This window comes from Caretta caretta, chromosome 27 (assembly GCF_965140235.1).
Source record: "Caretta caretta isolate rCarCar2 chromosome 27, rCarCar1.hap1, whole genome shotgun sequence".
NCBI classification, from domain to species: domain Eukaryota; kingdom Metazoa; phylum Chordata; order Testudines; family Cheloniidae; genus Caretta; species Caretta caretta.
Genome location: NC_134232.1, coordinates 6,518,927 through 6,539,840, shown reverse-complemented (window position 1 = coordinate 6,539,840; position 20,914 = coordinate 6,518,927). Strand labels below are relative to the sequence as shown.

Here is a 20,914-nt window from a genome sequence, read left to right as displayed (position 1 = left end):
GCTAATGTTGCTGAGGTTGTAATTAAGGTTTGTGTAATACTGTGGAGGAGATGAATGTGTTCTTTGCTGTATGTTTCTTTATCAGTTGAAGGCAGAAGTAAATTCCTTTGGATGATCTGGAGTCTGTCACTGTCAGTGGAAGTGTGCTGTGTGGGCATTAGGATACAGTTAAGAGGTGGCTAAGCTTATTATTTTCTTGGTTTTTAGGGTATCATAGCCATCCTTAATCTCTTTTAGACCAAGTTTTTGGTTATGGAAGGAATATAGATAAAAAGAAGCCATCCATACAGATGCTAAGGAAGTTAAGAGGATTGTCTGTTCTAAAAACTTGTTAGCTGACCCAGTTTCTCCACTTTCTTCCCTAAAACTGTAATTTCCTTGGCTGAAAAGACTTTCTGATATAGGCATATTGGTCAACTCTGGGTTTCCTGCTGCTGACTGTAATCAGCAAGCTGCTCTTTTTCTCAAGCAGTCGTTTCAACAATTAAGAACAAAGATGTTTTCATGAAAATGTGCCTCTCCATCCCATCTTTCTACTCCCCCAGAACATAAACCAACTGGCCACATATTCAGTTTTTGCACTTAACAGAAGTGACATAGCTCTGAGTCATACAGTAGTACCAGAATGTAAACTGGACACGTAGAAGAACAAAGATGCTTTATTTCAAAAGGTGTTAACCCTTAGAATACTTAGCCGAACATGTCCACTTCTTAATTCCCCACCCCCTTTCCAAAAAACCTCACCCACCAACTAGGCTGTAACAGACTCTGGCTTTTTCACCCACTTCCTTACAGCTACCGGCCTGTGGCGAAGCGAAGATTCACTGGTGCAGCACCTCCTGCTGGTTGTCTCAGGAATTAGCTTTTTCCAGCCTTCAGAGCACCCTCTGCAGGCCAGTGTCTCGCCTGCTGCTGGCATCCGTGTCCCTCCCAGACAGCGGTGCCCCTTTACCTTGGTGTCCTGCCCCCTGGCAATGCTCCCACACTCTAGGTCTCCCCTCCCAGGGGAACCTCCAACCTCTAAACCCACCTTGCCTCAGTGGCTACTGCCAGTCATTATCTAGCCCCTGCTCACTGGGGCAGACTGCAGTCCATAATGGCCACTCATCATTGGCAAGGGGCGTAGGACTAGCTGCCTCTGCCTATTCCCAGGCTATACCTCTGTAGACCCAGTACCTTTCCTGGCCTTTAGCAAGGCCTTCAGCCTGGGGTTGGAGTACCTCAGCTCCCTTTACCCGGCACGGCACGGCACGGCACGGCTCGGCTCCAGGTACCTTGCCCCCAAGCAGCTAGCCCTTCCCATTCCAGGCCTAGAGTGAGACTCCTCTGCTTCTGGCCCACAGCCCTCTTATAAGGCCCTGATTGAGCTGGCCGCACCTGTGGTCAGCTACTCACTCAGCTTTTCCCAGCCCTCTCCAGGGCTGCGTTTACTGTTGGCTCCCCAGGGCTGTTTTAACCCCTTCAGGGCCAGAGCAGGGTGACCACTCTGCTACACAGCCCCAGATATCTGCACTGCCACTTTCATATGCTTGCTTGACTTCCTAATACCATCTTCTGTCCCCCTGCAAGCTCTTAACCCAGGGGATTGCTAGAAAACTAGTAGCAGAGGGAGATGAATCATGTTGGAAGGGCAGGCTAGGAAGGAAGTGGGAGTCCTAGAGATAGAAGCTTCTCCTACTGTCTCAATCTGTCCAATCATCACCAAAGGATGTATACCTGAGGACTGTCCAGTTTTCTAAAGTTATACAGCTGTCTAAAATGCTGTATATAACTCTATAGGGTCTCATGTTTTATCACCATAAAAGGAAAGCAGGGGTATTTCTTGAGTTGCTTTTTCACCTTCAGAAAATCTGTTTATGATGAGTTTGCCAAGTTTAACTAAAATCAATCCAGTTCTCAGTTGTTTTGTTGTTTAGAATTTTAGTCCTTGAACGTGAATCCTTTCTGGTCATTTTGATGCATGCAAGAAGTGTTGATTGTAATTTAGTTAAAAAAAATTAAAATCACATTTTTCTCCATTGTTTGTAATTAGGGAGTCATTAAAATATCCTCTCATCCCCATACACTGTTTTGGTCCTTTTCCTTCTAGTTAAAATATATTTCCCCTTAAAAAAAAAAATTGTATTCCATTTGTTTCCTTGATTTCAACACATCACAGCTTTGCAAATAAGGCAGTACGCATTAGCTACCACACCCTAACTGGTTCTGCAGGGGTTGAGAGCAAAACAATGTGGTTCTTGTATAAAAAACAGTGGCTGTAGTTTCTGAGCTGTACACTGTCAGTCATGGATTCAAAAATTTTTAAAAAACCGAGGATTTAGAAACAACAAGATTTCCTCCCCCCCCCCCCCCCCCCGCACATCTTAAGTTTGACAGTGAATAGTAATTGCAACCTATTGGATATTATTTGTTCAGATCACAGATATATTGAAAGATGTTTAGGGAAGCCTCTTTAACCCCCCCCCTCCAAAACATGTTAATTAAAGTATAAATTAATTCTAATGTTAGACTGTAGAGTTTGGTGAAAGAATATTTCTGATTTGTTCTATTGTGTCTTTAGTCTACTGGCCGAAGACTCAGAAGAGGAAGGAGACCAATGCCGAATATGTCAGATTGCTGGGGGCTCTTTAACAAATCCACTGGTAGAACCATGTGGGTGCGTAGGAACCCTACAGTTTGTTCATCAGGAATGTCTAAAAACATGGCTGAAAGCTAAGATAAAATCAGGTAGGAATGTGAGAAGAGAGTACTACAAGTGCAACAGCATGTCACTAGTTTAAGAAACCTCATGATATGAGGGCCAAATTCACCTTTGGAATCACTCCCTGACATAAGTGGAGCTATATCAGGTAATATCAGTGGCGTTATGCACCAGGGATGAATTTATCCCATAGGTTTGTCAACATTTCAGTCTTTTTCCACAATGCAAAAATTAGGTCAAATTACCGCAAATATCTGATGGCCTTGCTTAGACTTGTGCTCATCTGTTGACCAATGGCCAGAACTAAAATTCTAAATTTCCAGAGTTTACCATATAAAATAAGCCAATTTATATATATATACACACACACCAAAGGCTGAGAGATTTACACATTACTAGCAGCATCATGTGAACAACAAATTTTGTAGGATCCATAAACTTCACATGTAAGACTAATTAATGGGGAGAAAAGGGAGCATGTTGAATGACAAATCCATAAAGTGAGAAAAACATGTGTTTTTAAAAAATATTGAAGTAGGGGGAGAAGGAACCTGCATAGAATGAATTTTAGTGCTCATGAAAATATCTGATAGCTAGAGAAAGGTATACTGCAAATTATTGCTATGCAAGCTTCCCTGATCTTCATCCCCCACCTTGGTATTGACATATTAATACTAAAATGAAACATTCCTGGTATTCTATTTCTATTCCTGTCCTGAATGAAGATCAACAACATTATAGTGCTATAAATGTGAATTGCAAAGCAGGGTTTTGCAAAGTTTTGCATAATATGGACCATATTTTAATACAAAGATTGTCTTGTGAACCACTCCCCCTTACATTTGAAATCACACATCAATTAAGCCATTGCTTGCATGGAAAAGGAATATTGAGCATACATGTATGTGTTTTAGCTGCCTATTAGTGCAATTTAGCAGCTAGCAATGAAGGAGAGGAGTCAGTGTCATATAAGAGTCACAGACTCAGATCTCAGCCTCCAGAGATAAACTTGCTTATTGTTATCACTTAATTCAATGTATTGTGAGAACTTACTGTTTAGATATGTGTCAAATTCTTTTCTTAGATTCAAGAAGACAGGAGCCCACACCAACCTTGTTTTATTCTTCATCAGCACAGGATGTAGCAGTTAAATGCAGATTCTTAATCCTTGGTCAAATTCTTGACTGACCCCAGGATCAGGGGAGTGAGCTACTTCCCTCATCTTCCCCAGATCCTGCCCTGGGTTCAGGGAGAGTTCAGCCAGCCAGCTTGGGAGCCAGAGTGAGAAAGAACACTAGCAAGGGGAGAGAGTGTTCAGATAGTATACTGGAAATTCATTTGGCATTTGATTAGCTATGTGTTTGGATGGGCAGAAGTGGGACTTCTGGTCAGCAAAGGATTTAAAAAAAAAAAGAAAAAAAAAAAAGGTGTTTGTCTTTAGGGCAAGGCCCTGATCTGAGTATCTGTAATAACCTTGGATTATTTTCAATGCCCAAGAAAAGTTATAGAAGGACACATGCTTTTAAACAATACTAACCACATATTAAATATAATACAGTGGGCCCCAAAGCAACTGGAATGCATTGTTCTATCTTAGAGTTTTATACAGGCACCCATCACCACAATATCTGACTGCCTTCCACACACAAAAAATCAATGGCAATAGCAAAGTTTCAAGAGGATTTCATGGAGTCTCTAGAGTTTCTTTCATTTGGGGGTGAAAATCTGCTTGAGGTTTTTTTAAAGGATTTTATTAATTTCCTCCTCTTTATTGAGGTGTGTCTCAGTGTCATTTTTATGGTGGAAAGCAACTGAAGCCGATTGTTCCCTTCTTTGTTGATGGGGGCTGGGCAGGAAGGGGAGGAAAGACATCCTTTTTCACTAGGAGGGTGGTGAAACACTGGAATGCATTACCTAGGGAGGTGGTAGAATCTCCTTCCTTAGAGGTTTTTAAGGTCAGGCTTGACAAAGCCCTGGCTGGGATGATTTAATTGGGGACTGGTCCTGCTTCGAGCAGGGGGTTGGACTAGATGACCTCCTGAGGTCCCTTCCAACCCCGATATTCTATGATTCTATGATCCAGTGAAAATACTAGGCAGCACACTGGACCTTTATTTGGTTGGTATTGACCAGGCCGTAAGCGCAGAGACTTGATATGTGGATGTTATGGTTATATTTTACTTGAGACTCATGTGGCATTTTCCTGGACCTTTTCTCTTTTTCACCACTATCCTCACCAGTTCAGTGAATTTGCATTTCAGAAGGTAGAGGTCTCACTATGCAGTCAAAGAGAATAGCCAGAGTGTCCAGTCTCGTTTTCACTGGAGTCAGTGGCAAAATTCCGGGAGACTTCAAAACAAATAAATACAAATAGAAGTGTTTTACTGGTTATCTGGAGGTGTCGTTTTTCAAATGTGGTTCCTGGACTATAATCCGACTTCTAGTGTTTTGTGGAATTAAGGACTTGGAGAAGCAAATGGTGATAAGAGAGAGGGCTTGTTACAAAGATTCCTCTAATGAAATGGCCTGCCAGAAAGAAAACTGACCCTCTGAGTTAGATCTTACTCACCATTTTCAACTCTGCCTGTTGACTCTTCAATTTACAAGGGGGGGGGGGGAGAATCTATCTTGGACTCTTATTTTTTATTTTTCTACAGTATAACATACATTTATAGATAACAAGCAAGAGAAAAGAGTATTTCACATCATACTGTCAGTCTTGAGTGAGTTGGTCCCTATGGGCCAGGCCCATATAGTTAGGGCCAGATTTTCAGAAAAGCTGAGCTTCCAGTTAGGCACTGGACTGAAAAGCCAGATTTCCAAAAGATCTCAACATACTGGGTGCATGTTGGTTCCTGAACAATTTTGAAAGTCTGGCCAAAAGTGTCACAATGGGAGTGGTTTCAGAATGGACTTTTGAGAATCTGGCTTTTATTTAGGAACCTAAATGGGAACTGAACTCATCAGAAAATCTGGTCCCAGTTGTGGGTGCTGGAAATCTTGGAAATCTGGCCCTGAAATGTTGTGAATGGCCACTTACATTAATTGAACTTATATCCATTTGTTTGAAACAAATGTACATAAATATTACTTTTCTATGTCAAATAAACCATACTGATCAAGGTATGCATCTCATAACTCCTGCATTTGTAACCCATATCAGTTACAGTTTTGTAAACTGTTATACATCACATGGAGTGTAATAGACAATACAGCTAGTATTTAAAACCATTATACAAAGCTCACATAATAATGGGCATGATTAGAATAGAGTTCAATGGAATTTAGATTCAGAGCTGGCAACCTTGAGTAAAAAATGGCTTAAAAATAAAGGTTCCATATAGTAGTGATTTTGTAATATACAGAGACACTGTGCTCAATATGGACTTATAAGTTCAACACTCTATTTAATTCCTCATTTAATTTCAGGTGCTGAGCTGGGGGCAGTGAAAACCTGTGAACTGTGTAAGCAGAGCCTGATAGCTGATCTGGATGATTTTGATGTGAATGACTATTACAGAAATCACCAACAGTCTCAGGTAAGAAACTGACTCTTTCCAAATAAAGGCCTGTAATCCTATTTTGGTATTGCTGGCTTGCAGTACTGTGGGTGTGTAATGATCTGCCATCATACACTGAAGCCAGCTAAACTGCAAGGAAGAGATATTTTTCTTTACGCAGATTTAAAGACATGTAAAAAAGCCCGAGTAATAAGAGTCTGAAAATAATAATCGCAGTTCATTTCACAAAACTGCCCAATATCACGAGGCTTTGAGTGAAGGAAGTTTGTAATTACATTTGGAGATGGGGAATAACATTCTTGTTTGCTAGGTAGAGATGACATTGCAGCGTGAAAGCCTGTTGAGGGGAAGACTAGCCAAGGTTCGTTGTCCTCTTCAGCATCTTACAATTTAAAAAACACAGACAAGGAGAAGATTCAGGTGGATTTTTTAATTTCAAGGATTGAACATCATCCCATTATTAATATTAAAGTGCTGTTTGTGAAACAAGTTGAATAAATTCATTTTAAACAGAAAAATTCAGGGGTAAGACACAGATATTGAGAGCTGTAAGAAAACAAACCTAGCATCACAATAAATATAGTTTTTTTAGCTTTATGCCTGCCAAAGAGAGTAATCTGCTTAATTTTCCAGAAGATAATTATCCCAAGCATGGAGTTCTAATACTTTACTATAAGATGGTGATGGGGGTCAGCTTGTTCAGAAACAAAATAAATGTTGTTCATAAAGGGAGACAGGAATGACAGGGTAGGTCATGCTGGTGAGGGAGTGGCAAAATATGTAAAAGCAAGCACTATGTCAAATAGCAGAGTCTCTACACTCCGGAATAATCACACTGAACCATAAACAGATTAAAGTGATAAGCACACACACCCTTTCTCAAACTTTAAAGTGTTTTACAGAATTACAGGCTGTACCTATGTTGGGTAGTTTGACAATTCAAAACATCAAATTTCATATTTAAGGGCATACTGCAAAGCTCATCTCTTTTCCTAGGCATTTGAAAATGGATGGAATTGTAAGGATGAGTAATTGTTGGAGAGATAAGGGGAATTAAGCTGGTGGGAGGTCTTGCTTGCTGGTTGTGATTTATATATCTGTTTGTGATTTATATGTTTGTACTGATGCACTTTTAAGTATTATTTGTGATGTATTTTAGTTATGCCAAAAGCACCTAAAACATATGGATAGATATGCTATTTAGCATTTATAGAAATCTAAATAAATACTGCAGTGTGCCAGAGTCTTTCCCACTGATTTGTAGAAGATAGCCACTTCTACCAGACTGTGTTTCTCAAAATTATTTGCAGTAAACAGTGTATATTTCCCCATCTGCATTGCTCTAGGCCTTATTTAGTTATAAAAAAGTAAATGATTTCCCAGCATGCTTTGACAGAAGTGATACCACCAAGCTATTTTCTAGCTGATTGATTTGCCATTGTGCTGTAAAATGTATAGGAATATAAAGGTTCACTTAGAATGAGATTGTCTGTAGATACCCATTGAAAGAGCAGAGTAGAACATCATGGCTTGGAATATAATTCCCTCTCTGAATGGAACAAAAAACCCAAACAAGCAAAAACACCAAAAGAACCAATGAAGATACAGTTTCCAAAAAAATGATTTGAGGAGATTTTGTAAGTGCTAAGCCATGCAGATGAATGTTGTAGTTTAAGGAAGGTTGTAGTTTCCAGATTAATGAGCATCTCTTAGGTTTATTATAGTGGTAGCACTGACAGAGGATACTGTTGAAAAAGTTTGACCAAGTGACTTGCTCAAGTTCAGAGAAGCAATTAGCATTGATGAGTACCTGTCTCCTGGTCCTGTGCTTAGGCTATGCCTCTCAGGGACTACTGTACCTGAATGCTTAATTTTTAAGACAATATTCTTAATCAAGAACATGCTGCTTAGATCCAGCACTATTATCAGTAACTTCAAGGGTTCATTTAGTGTTCAGTGTGCCCCATTAAAAAATTTATCATTTAAAAAAAAAAATCTCTGCTTCAGCAGTGACATGTAATTATCTCTGAGCTGGAAAGATGGCTGCCATTCTGAGCTAGCAATATGAAAAGTGTATTTGGAGGGAAATTGTTATTATTGTTAATTTCAGTGATTCTTTTCACCATTGGCAGCTTGATGCACTAAATTACAGAGAATAAAATGTAAACAAAAAAATAGTCAAAAGCCAGGCAAAATAATTCTTATGTTTTGTTCTGCAGAATGATTAGATTCACAATTAATAACATTCAGCTACAGAGGGGGATTTTGGGGAGGCAGAATTAATTACCTACCCAGAGTGCAGCCAAGACAGTGGGTTGTCAGCACTCCTGTGATGGCTACAAGTGCTGTGAGATCATTAATGCCCACAAATGGTCAGGACCTCAAATTTCAATCATATCAGAAAGCTGAAACATCCAGCAGCATAGCATACTCTACTCCATGGTGTAGCACTGAAAGGGAAGAGTGCCATATGCTGAGTTCTCCACACTTATGGTTTTCCCTGGAGAACTTCCATCTAATTATGGAAAGGCCCACTCCTCATTTGCTTATTAGACCTGATGATCTGTATTGTATTTGATATGTGCCAAAATATACAGCAGTTTAAGATGGCATAGCTTTATCTTTTTGTTAATTATTAGCTGAGATTTGCCATTACTTGTGCCAAGGAGTTAATTTATATTTGTTTTCTCCCTATTTTGTCCTGTATGGATCCCAACTGATTTTTTCCTCTTTACATTTCCTTCCTATGTGATCGCAGGGTACATTCTAGATGAAATTCTATGGTCGGTTTTATACCAGAGATCAGACTAGATGATCATAAGGGTCCCTTCTGACCTTAGCGCGCCCCCCCCCTCTGGAATTTACTAATCCAAGGGTGAGCCTTAGAGAGGACTCTCTTTAGAGTCTTTTACTCCTTTAATTGCCTGCCAAAGGTCAGTGTTGGATCTCTCATCCACTCTATGTCCTTAGTATGTTGTGTTTTAGGAATGCTGGGAGTCCCTACTGGCCCTGGAGTCTGACAGACTGGATCAGAAATCTAAGCCAGGTCACTCATTTGTCAGTGCAGAGACCTTATGCTAGGCTTTTGTATGTGATAGTCACTACTCACAGTAATTAAGAAATTAAATACAAGCCAGGAAGATAGTTCAGAGTTAATAAATGAGTTTAGGAGGTAATATAGCCTCTGGCTGAAGTAACTGTGTACTGGTTCTAGTCCTTAAGGTCTTTAGAAACCAGGGTTACAGTAACAGTAAATAAATTGGCTCTCTTCTGCACACAGGCACAAAGTGAGCTAATGAACTCAGGTCTCTACCTTGTGCTGCTCCTTCACCTTTATGAACAGAGGTTTGCAGAACTCATGCGACTAAACTACAACCAAGCCAGTAGAGACAGGGTAAGAGGAGTGAAAATGATAGTGCTTCAAATCACACACCACTAATATCATATACTCATTTTTTACTTACATGGCTCCTTATCCAGCCAATGATGCCTCCCTAGTTGTCAAGCCCACAGAAGTTCTGCAATCCACTTAGAATCTATGGCAGTCTTTCTTTTTCAAAATCAGCCACATGAAGTTTTATTCACTAACCTAAGCCTTCCACAGAGGTACAAGCTACAATCCTGCCTAATGCTATCCCAGTGCAGGATGGGTATTTCCCCTACTGATTGCCAATTACTTACACATGCTCCATACCCCTTCTGGCAGCTCCACAAGAGACAGCTGTGCAATGGGAGGGGGGGGGGGGGGTTCTTATGTGTTTCCCTTGGTTACCAGCCACAGTAGAAGAAAAGTTAAAAAAAAAAAATAGATATGTGCATGTGGAAATGCAGCCTGAACCATTAAAGAATGAGAATCCCAAAAACCTTGTTAGAGCAGAGTTGTACCCCTGTAATTTGTATTAGTGCCTTGTATCCACAATCTGGGTAATCTGGTTAACGTAAACCTATTTACAGTGATCGCACACAGAATTCCCTCTAGCTGTTCCAGTACCAGTGCATTCCCAGACTTCCCCACCCAGATCCGTGAAATGGGGTTTGTGGAAGCAGAGCTCCACGGTTAGAGAGCTGCTATACCAAGTTGTTTTTAATTGTGGCCTGTATAAATAATGATTCAGTGTGTAAGATAGCAGCTATCTAAAACTGAACAACAGCAGTATTACATTAAAAGATTCTTTACTTTTTTTAAATAAAATAAATCTTGAGTCTGCTGCATTGCACCCTGTAAACAGAAAACTTTTGTGCATAACATTGCAGTCAGAAGCGCTGGAGATACTGCACAGGGTAAGCGCATGAAGAGCTGTAGGAGCCTCATAAAAGTATGCTGGGAGACACGCCAAAGGCAGTGGTGCAGCTGCCATACCAGTGCTTTCTACCGGCACTAGCGCAGCAATGGTCAAGAGCGACGTGGGGCAGGCTACAACAGTGGCAAGCCATTCTCTGAGCAAACGCAATTGCACAAGTATTGGCAACAACTGTGCACCATTAAAAGCACTTTTGAATGTGGACCCAACTGGCCGAATTCTCAGTTAATACATGCCTGCAGCTGAGGCATGGTTAAGGTGGCTCAGGGCTACTCTCGTTTCACTCTGCTTCACATGGCCACATATGGGCCCTGAGAAGAAAAAAAATAGCTGAAGGTCAGGATTTGCAAAAGTGTTTGTGTGATTTAGGAGAACAAGTGTCAGCGACTTTCAGTGGGACTTTTGTTCAAAGTCACATAGGTACATTTGAAAATCCCACTGATAGTGCAGTGCATGCCAACCATGCCTCTGATCCAATCCCTGATCCAACAGGGTCATTTTAAGGTCCTCATATCAGTGCTACACCAGCCAGTCATGCCCCCAGTGCAAATGGTATACTCTAGGGGCTCTTTCCACCCAATTTAAGGCTGCTTTTTGGTGCCAAAGTAGTATAAAGGGGTCTTTAATGCAACTGAGAACCAGGACGAAGCTGTGTTTCAAGCATATACACAAGACTTCAGGATGGTTCAGAATGCATCCGTTGGTGGCACCTGGTATCATATTTTACAATAAAAAAAATGACATGTTGCAGCTTGTTGGCATCATGAACATATTTCAGAGCAAGACATATTTCTGTTCTCTTAGAGCACTTCTGATGAGTTGCAAAGCTGCCGCAGAGGCTTTCATTCAATTGGCAGGAAAAGTCCATCTGGAGCTGAAACTGCTCTGTACCTTGTGGAGCTCTTTGGAATGACATTTTTATTTTTAAATTCACAGAGCACTGCTTCATTGGAGTGTTATAAATATAGTTGAGCTGGTCTGAAAAGGTCACATATATTGATCCAGTGGCTTTGGTGCTTGTAGCTAATCTGTGGTCTCTCCTTGATACCGATGGGAACTGAGGCTTTCAATCCTGACTGTCTGGAAGCTGGAAAGGATTTTAATTAGAACATGACCTATGGGATATTGGATTCTCTTGATTCACTTTATACTCATGTGACAGGGTCGAGCCAGATGGATATAGATGGCACTAGGAGAGTAATTTTTTTTTTGCGATTTTTTTTTATTTGCATAACACACTTACAAAACAAAACAACAGCATATGCAATGTGTAACACAGCAACCAATCACAGTTGTTTTCTCATTAGCTTCAGGGGAGGGAAGTGTTCAAGCTTGCCTGGGCCCAGAGCAGGGGGCTTCCTCGACTCTTGTGGTCTTCCACCCTTCCGAGTTACCTGGTGGTCCAGAGTGAGGGGGCTTCATCGACTCTCAAGGTCTGCCACCCCCTTGAGTTACCTGGCGCCACACCCGAGTGTCACCAACAATTCCATCCTCTGAAAGCACCCAACAAAAGGGGCAGGTTGTGGGGTGGACAACCCGGGGGGGGGCACATGCACCCACGTGTGAAAGGACCCCTCTAAGGTGGTGGTGTCTGCAGCAGCAATGGCTGGGGCCCCTTACTCTCTCCCCCAATCAAAGGGTCAAAACAAAGGGAGCCGGACGGGGACACCGAGCAGAGAGCCTCGGACAGCGCCCACTGCTCCTCAAAAGCATCAAGGGAGTCGGTGGACACCGCCCAGAGGAACTCCACCCGGATACATGAACGAACCGAGGATCGGAAAACGGCCTCACAGTCACAGGAAACTCCATCGGCCAACCTCCTCTCTCTGGTTTTATAGATGACCATTTTAGCCAGGGCCAGGAGGAGGTTAACTAGGAGATCCCACGACTTTGTGAGGCCACGGATGGGGAGTGCATAAATAAAAAGGTGAGGGGAAAAATGCAACCAAAAATGTAATAAAAGATTTGAGAGGAGCCAGAACAGGGGCTGCAGCCTGGCGCACTCCAAATATACGTGCGCCAGGGTTTCCCTCAAACTGCAAAAGGGACAAGTATCTGGGATGGCGTTGAACCGCGCCAAGTACGTGCCCTTGCTCACAGCTCCATGAAGAAGCCGCCAACTGATGTCCCTGACGGGCCTCGGAACCAAGGTGGAATATAGGCTGGCCCACCGGGGCTGCTCACCCTCCAAAGGTGGCAGAAGGTCTCTCCACTTTGTGTCGGGGCAGGACACTAGGGTGAGAGCGTGAAGGGTGTGGAGCACGAGCGTGTATAGATGTTTCCTTGGCGCGGTTTGGAAGCATACCAGCTGCAGTTCATGCAGCTGGCTCGCCGTAAAGGGGTGAGGGGGTCGATTGGGTGTACGGGGCAGGGGTCCAATTAAAAGGTCTGGCGAGCCTGGGGTAGAGGGTGGGCGGGGCGTGCCCTCGAGCAGGACCCGATCGAGGTAAGTTCTAGCAGCGGGCGGCAAAGCGGCCTTCACCTCCTGAAGTACGCACCGGGGGGGTACGAGGTTTGGAGAGCCCCATGCGCAGAGCGAGCGTCAGGGGATCCAGCCAGTCTCCCCGGTCATAGTCCAGGAGGTCTCTGACTCTCGTGACTTCTGCCACGATCAAACTCTGGCGCACCGAGCGGGACTCCGCCACCTGCACACGGAGCTGGGGGTTGTGTAGCAGGGGCTCCGCGAGGAGATCTGCCTACTCGGTGGCCGCCACGGACCTGGTCGTTAAAAACCGTTTCCAAGTCCGGAGGAGGTCCTGGTAGAAGACCGGCAGCCCGGAGAGGTCTTGCGGAAGACCTCCTGGACAGAGATAAAAGAGCTGCCGGTCATATCGGAGCCCTCGGATGCGGCGCAGGATGACGCACGCCGGTATGCTCCACGCTGAACTGCCTGCACAATAAAGGAGCCTCTGTAGGGCCTGGAGGCGGAAGACACAGACCTGAGTGTGCAGACACTTCAGGCCCTGTCCTTCTTCCTTCAGGGGTAGATGAAGAACCCCTACAGGGGCCCAGTGCATTCCTGACCAAAAGAACCCCAGAATCGATGTCCGGAGGTTGGTCAGGAAGCCCAGGGCCAGGACCAGGTACCAGAGCTTGGACAGGACTAGTTGATTAAGCACCAGCACACTCCCACGAAGGGAGAGACATCGGAGTAGTCCCGTCCATTTCCGGAGCCGCTCTATCACCCCGCCCTCTAAATTTTCCCAGTTCTCCGGCGGAGAGGGATGCGTGGCAGAAAGGTAAACGCCGAGGTAGAGCAGTGGACCCGCGCTCCACCGGATGGTCTGAAGCACGGGTGGGAGGGAGCTCACCTGCCACCAGTCTCCTACCACCAAGCCAGAGCTCTTGACCCAGTTGACCCGGGCAGAGGAGGCTGCCAAATAGATGGCCTAGCAAGCCTCCACCCGCGCCAAGTCGCCCGAGTCCAGGACCACGAGGAGCACGTCATCAGCGTACGCCAACAGGACCAGCCGCAGTTCTGGCTCCTGCAGCACCAACCCTGTCAACCTCCTGCGGATCGCCAGAGCGTACAACTGGCCCAAGAGGGGGCACCCCTGCCATACTCCTCGCCCGAAGCTGACCGGTTCGGTCAGGGTCCTGTTGAGCTTAACCAGACACTCTGCGGAAGCGTACAGCACCCGGAGAAAACGCACAAACTGGGGTCCAAAGCCAAACGCTCGCAGAGTGTTCAGGAGGTACCCGTGGTCCACCCTATCAAACACCTTCTCCTGATCCAGGGACAGGAGGGTGAACGACAGACTGTCTCTACGCCCAAGTTCCAAAAGGTCCTGAACCAGAAATAGGTTATCAAAGATACTGCGGTCCGGGACGGTGTAGGTCTGGTCTGGGTGGATCACGTCCGCCAGCACAGACCCTAGCCACAGCGGGATTGCTTTTGCTACGATTTTGTAGTCCATGCTGAGGAGCGAGACGGGACGCCAATTTCGTAAATCGCGAAGGTCCCCCTTCTTTGGCAGTAAGGCGAGCACAGCTCGCCTGCACAAAAGAGGGAGGACCCCGCTCTGCAGAGACTCAGCCCAGACGGTGACTAGATCTGGGCCGAGAACGTCCCAAAACATGCGGTAGAACTCCACGGTCAGCCCATCCATACCTGGAGACTTTTTAGTGGGCATACGTCGGAGGGCTTTCGAGAACTCGGCCAGAGTGAGAGGCAACTCTAGCCGGTCTCGGTTGCTCGCGCTGACCGTAGGGAGCTCCTCCCAAAGCACTCCGCAAGCGCCAGGGTCGGTCGGATCTGGGGAGAAAAGACTTGTGTAGAAGGCTCGGGCCCTCCCACACAGCTCCACCGGTTCCATGAGGGGGGTGCCGTCTTCTGCCAGGAGGCAGGTGATGTGTTTCTTGGCCCCCCTCGTTTTCTCCAGGGCATAGAAGAAGCGGAAGCCGCGATCCATCTCCCGAAGGAGGCGGATGCGGGATCGAACAACGGCACCCCGGGCCCGATGGTCCTTGAGGGCCCGGAGCTCCTCCCGCTTCTCCCGGCATGCTCCGCAGAGGAGCGGGTCCTTGGGGCTGGCAGCCAGATGCCTCTCCAGCTCTAAGACCTCCCCTTCCAACTGCTCTATCGTCGCATTTCTCCGTCGGCTGGTGCCCCGGGTGTAGTCGCAGCAGACGCACCTTCCCCAGGTCCTACCATTGCCGCGCCGAGGGAAAGGCATGCCGCTGCCCTCGCCAGGCCAGCCAGAATTCCCGGAAGGACGTCATGAAGCCCTCATCCTCCAACAGGCTGTTGTTAAAATGCCAGTAGGCCGGCCCCGGCCTCTCCGCACAGAGGGAGGCTGTCACGGTGGCTAGATGATGGTCAGAAAATGGGGCCGGCCGAATGCTGGAGGAGTGGGCTCGTGAAAGATGGAAGTGTGATAAATAAATGCGGTCCAACCGGGAGTGGCTCGACCGATGGGCTTCCACCCAGACAAAGGTGAACGTGGAAGTGTCATCCGGGTGGTGGTCGCGCCAGATGTCCACTAGGGAGTGATGTTCGACTATCTCCCGTAGGGTGTCCGTGGCGGCCGGGCTCTGGTAGGTCCCCAAGCGGTCCTGTTCCTCGAGGGTGGTATTAAAGTCCCCTCCCAGGACCAGGCACTCGTGAGAATCTAAGGTGCCGAGGAAGGCGGACGCCCGCTGGTAGAATTGCAGCCGCTCCGGGCCTGATGTCGGGGCATAGACGTTAACGAGGTTAACCATGAGCCCCTCCATACGGACCCGGAGATGCAGCAGGTGACCTGGCACGGCCTCGGCGACCCCTAGCACCTTGGGCCATAGGTCAGGGGAATACAGGCTGTCAAACCATGGCATGGCTAAAGTAGACCCTGTCCCCCCACTCCAGCTGTCAACTGTCTTTGGTGGTCGGGTCTGTATGGGTCTCCTGCAGGAAAACCAGAGTGCCCTCCCTCCCGAAGGAAGGAGAGCACCTGGGACCTGTGGAGAGCCATCCTACAACCCCGGGTGTTCAATGTTGCTATGGTGAGAGGTGTCATGGGGAGGGTCGGGGGGGGTCCTCACTGGCAGGGACGCTCCCGTCTCCCAGCAGGCCGCGCAGCAGTCCGTGACCCATCCCGTAGGTGAGTAATTGTTCACGGAAGACACGGACCCGCCAGTAGGCCGCGGCATCCTGCTTCCCCGTCCCTTTACCTTCCCCCATGAGGGCCCTTGTGGCCTGGAGGATTTGAGAAAAGTCCCTCCATCGCTGGAGAGCAAGCTGTACCTTGTTGCAGGAGCCACGGACATCCTCTAAAAACTTCCACAGCTCTCCTCGCAGCTCATGGGGGGGGAGGGGGGGTTACGGTTTTCCGGTTGTTCCCCGGCGGGGCCCTTGGTGCAGCCCTGTGGTCCACTAAAACGGACAAGCAGGGTGCGGACCCCCGACAGGGTGCCTGATGGGCTGGAGCTTCTAGGCCCGCCTCAAGCTCTGGGGCGATAGGGGGCGGTGGAGGGAAAATAGCAGCTCCTAATGGGTCGGGGCAGGAGAACACAAAGGCCGCTCCCTGGGGGTCATCAATTGGGAAAGGGAAGGAGACAGCCCCGGGGGCACCAATGACATTGCAGAAGGTAAATTGGATAGGGGCAGGGGCGGAAGCAAGGTTCTGGGTTTCGGGAGGCAAGCCGCTAGATGGTGGCACCTCCCGATCAGGCTCAAGGGTTAAGGGGGTTGGGAGGGAGCTCTCAGTGACACTGGGCGCGTGCTCTGTGGTGGATTTAGCGGCCACAGCATCAGGAGGTGGATTATCTTCTGTAGGGCCCCCACCCGGGAAGGAAGTCGATTGCTCCGCACCAACAGGGGGTGCCCCTGGCGACTCGTGCCCCGGCCGCATGGCACCGGCTCTCACCTGAGCAGGCTCGGTGGTCGTCAGCGGGGTGCCATCAGCGGCTGGGTCGGTGGAGGAGTCCAGGGGCTCCTCGGAGGTGGGAGCGGGAGCAGCAGTTAAGGGGAGGGAGCATGGGGAAAAGAGGGGTGGAGTGAGGTCGCCCAGATTGAGATTTGCTGGCAAAAGGTCGTCCTCCCCCTGGGCGACCGGGGTCAGATCTAAGGCCTCGATCTCCTCGAACATGGAGGAGAGGACACTTTCCGCCGCCCTGGGGTTCTCCCCGCCGGCACCCGCCACGATGGTTGCCTCGGGTAGCATCAAGACAGAAGGGGCTTCCTCAAGGGTCTCGGAGGGAGGATCTCCCATGGAGGGGAGACCCTACCCTCCAGTGCTGCCACGTCTTTCCTGGCTGACACCGGTGGATGGGACGCACTCGTGGGCAAAGCAGAAGGTTCGGCATCGTTGCCCCCCTTCCTGATCTTTTGGGGGGCCTCCATCTCGGGTAGATGAGGCGGAGTTCGAGCCTTCCCCTTGCCTCACTTCCCCTGGACTAGGGCCCAGCCCTCCATGGCATCATCTGGGGGCTGGTTAGCAAGGGTCGTGTCAGGGAGTAAAGGCGATGGCTCAGGGACTTGGGGGGGAACGGTGGGGTGGCATAAGGGAGGGAGGATTCTCCCTGGGGCAGGCTCTCTCCTATGGCTGGTGGTATCTCTGCCACACCCTCCTCCATAGGCCCTGCTAGATTGTCAGCAGTGAGGGCGGGGCTCTCCCGCTCGTCTGGGCGTTGTAGGGGAGATGCCCCTTGGGCCTGAATGGGAGTAGCGGTGGTCCGAAGAGGAGGGTGGGGCGGGTTCGGGTACCGGGCGGCCAGGGGCATCGGCAATGACGGGGCTGATGTCCTGGCGGGTCTCGGGGATCCCAGGTGCCCCTCCTTGCCGGGCTAAGGGGCAGTCTCTCCAGACATGCCCCGATGCCCGGCAGAGGTAGCACCGGGCTTCCCCTGTGGAAAAGTACATCCAGTAACGGGCCCCCTGGTGGGGGACTAGGAAGGACCCTTCGAGCGCCACTCCGTCACGCGCTGCGGATGGCAGTAAAAGTTGCACTTGATGGCGGAAGGAAAAAATGTGATGGAGGGTGAGGTCCTTGCAGCCCAATGGGAGAGGGCTGATAACAGAAACGGGTTTCCCCAGGGTGGAAAGGGTGGGTAGCAGGGCAGCACTGGGGAGAAAAGGAGGGACAGAGGTCAGGACCAGGCGGACGCCCAGGTCCCCTAGTGGCTCTAGGGGGACAAACACCCCCCTCCCCCACCGCCAGGCCCCTCTCCACCACTTCCTAGGCGGCAGCCTCCGATGCTAAGAAGAAAACGACCTTCCCGTACATTTTGGAGGCCGCCATAATGGCCGAGGGCCCCACCACCCTCACCAACGCCCGCACGTAGGTCTCCACGTGGGGCAAGGCGGGCACCAGGAGGCATCAGACACCGTGCTTCCTTGTCATGGTGAGAAAGGGGCCCCAGCCGCGATTGATGGTGGCGGAGGCGGTGGGTGGGAGAGATGACGAGGCAGCAGGCGGGAGAGATGACGAGGCAGCAGGCGGGGGGGCTGCCGCCGCCTGGGCATATGTCCTTGGGGCTGAGGGAGGGACATCCGCAGAGCTGGTGGAGGGGGCAGCGGGGGAGGATGCCGTGGTTGGTGGCGGGGCTGCAGCAGTGGGGGTGGCCCCTGCCATGAAGGGCCCGGTGGTTTTAGTGGGGCCCTTCCCCTTCTTCTTGTCCTGGCCTTTCCCGCCAGCTGGGGGGGGGGGGCCTTCCCTAGAGTCTGGGGAGGCAATGGGCATGGCAGCGGCAGAGGTCACCCCGGTGCCCTCCATTCCTGATGCCCCAGCGGGGGCGGGCGGTGGCAGGTGATTAACAGGAGTTGGGGTCAGGTAGAAAGGGACAAGCTGTGGGGTGGACAGTTCAGGGGGGGCACATGAACCACTGTACGCTTGTCCAGAGAATCCTGTTTGGTTGGCTGGTGCTTCTGGCCCACGCGGTGGAATCAGGGCGAGCAGCTGAGTCCAGAGGCAGATGTTAAACAGCCAGCAAAGACGGTGGAGGGGCCAGTGGTGAAGATCGTAATGTGGGGGTTGGGAGGACACAGATGGATTGGGGGGCAGCTCCGTGCCACACCCCCTGTGTCCCTACAAACACAGTTAAGACACAGTCAAGGCCTCCCCCCACACGAGAGCACAGTTCGAAAGTTACTCAGTCTTAGGCCCCCTTCAAGGCGATTTGTAGATTCCCCGGGCGGTGTTCCTCCGGTGGATGGCTTTTTCCTCTGTCTGTTCCGGGCTTTTTTTTTTGCATTCCAGAAATGCCGGAGCAAGTGATAAGAATCCTCTCGACCGGAGACGGGTCCGCAGACAAACAGCAAGCGGCTGGGTCTGGGGGCTGGGTCCTTCCACTCCCCCCCCTCTGGGGAAGCGGGCCAGCAGGGCCCCCCCTCTCGGGGGGGGGTTCACTGGAGTGGCAGCAGTGTCCGAGGGCGGGTGGGGAGGGGGGCTAACAGCTGGCCGGCAGCTGGCCAGCACTCTAGCAACAGCAGAGAAAGAAAAAAAAACAACAAAAAGAAAAGACAGGGGGGAGAGCATCTGGCCCGGTCGCGGGGGGGGGGGGGGGGGGCAAAAGCAGGTGCAAAAAGCAAGGAAAGCCTAGGCCAGAGGGCAGCAGCAGGAGAGCAGGCTAAGTAGGTCCCTTTTCCTTGAGTAAGGTAACAGGGAAGGTTCCAGAACAATCAGGAACCTTCTGGAGACAATTAAGACAGGCTGATTAGAACACCTGCAGCCAATCAAGAAGCTGCTAGAATCAATTAAGGCAGGCTAATCAGGGCACCTGGGTTTTAAAAAGGAGCTCACTTCAGTTTGTGGTGTGCGTGTGAGGAGCTGGGAGCAAGAGGTACTAGGAGCTGAGAGTGAGAACGTGGACTGTTGGAGGACTGAGGTGTACAAGCATTATCAGACACCAGGAGGAAGGTCCTGTGATGAGGATAAAGAAGGGGTTGGGAGGAGGCCATGGGGAAGTAGCCCAGGGAGTTGTAGCTGTCACACAGCTGTTCCACGAGGCACTCTAGACAGCTGCATTCCACAGTGCCCTGGGCTGGAACCCAGAGTAGAGGGTGGGCCCGGGTTCCCCCCAAATCCTCCCAACTCCTGGTCAGACACAGGAGGAGTCAACCTGGACTGTGGGTTCAGAAAAACGGCCAAGCTGAGGGCTGCCTGAAGCTCCAAGGCAAGCAAATCCACCAATAAGCGCAAGACCCACCAAGGTAGAGCAGAAACTTTGTCACACTCACTATGTTTTGAAAAGCTGACTATAAAATAATCGTTTTATTGCTTTTAGTACAACAGTTCTCGTTACATCATTATTGTCCTGATGTGTTTATCTTTACAATTAGTAGTTTTTCAGCCTCTTTATACCTCTTAAGTTTCCAAGGCCCATATCATACAATTAATTAAGGCTGAATATTTGTCATAGAAAAAATTGGAAAACTCACAATTTTGTCATGGCAAAAAATGCAAAAATCACAATTTTAGCTGGAACAAACAAGTCAAACCATACCTATTTTTAAATATAATGCATTTTTAAAATTTTAAAAAGCTTATGAATTGGGGCACAGAGGGGCCCAACATTTTCAAAAGTAGCCTCTGATTTTGGGTACCAATTTTTTGGTAGCTCATTTTGAAACACCTTATTTTGATTTTCAGAGATGTTGAACACCCACAGACGCAGCTGAAGTCAATAGTAACTCAGCACATCTAAAAGTCAGGCACAGGTGTCTCATGTTGACCACTGAAAAACAGAGGCACCCCAAATCACAGGCCACATTTGAAAACTTGAGCCTATGTGACAGGTGTAAGATCACCTACATAGCGTGCTAGTGAGAGAGGTAGGAATAGAACCCTAGTGTCAATAAGATCCCTGTTCTTAACACTCGGCAAACTTGTCTGACGTGGGACAAATACTGCAAAACGAGGGACAAAAAAACTACAACAGGAAGCTTAAAAATAATTGTTTCTTTAACATAAATT

At 48.4% G+C, this 20,914-nt stretch overlaps 1 protein-coding gene and 1 long non-coding RNA gene across 13 annotated transcripts in view; one reads left to right on the top strand and one right to left on the bottom strand.

Moving 5' to 3' along the window:
• LOC142070200 (uncharacterized) overlaps positions 1-3,833 on the bottom strand; it is a 44,541-nt gene extending 40,708 nt beyond the window's left edge. Inside the window, exon 1 of the long non-coding RNA XR_012666207.1 lies at positions 3,755-3,833. This is a non-coding gene — a long non-coding RNA (uncharacterized LOC142070200). The remainder of the gene's footprint in view (positions 1-3,754) is intronic.
• Positions 1-20,914, top strand: part of MARCHF10 (membrane associated ring-CH-type finger 10) — a 100,239-nt gene that overhangs the window by 67,915 nt on the left and 11,410 nt on the right. For 4 of the 12 annotated variants that reach the window (XM_075123695.1, XM_048830461.2, XM_048830464.2 and 1 more), the window contains 3 exons: positions 2,561-2,727; positions 6,131-6,240; positions 9,503-9,616. In XM_075123695.1, the coding sequence (XP_074979796.1) occupies positions 2,561-2,727; positions 6,131-6,240; positions 9,503-9,616 (391 nt within the window). Of the gene's footprint in view, positions 1-2,560; positions 2,728-6,130; positions 6,241-9,502; positions 9,617-20,914 lie in introns of those variants that run through there. The other 8 variants (XM_075123700.1, XM_075123699.1, XM_075123694.1 and 5 more) reach the window with 5 other exon arrangements.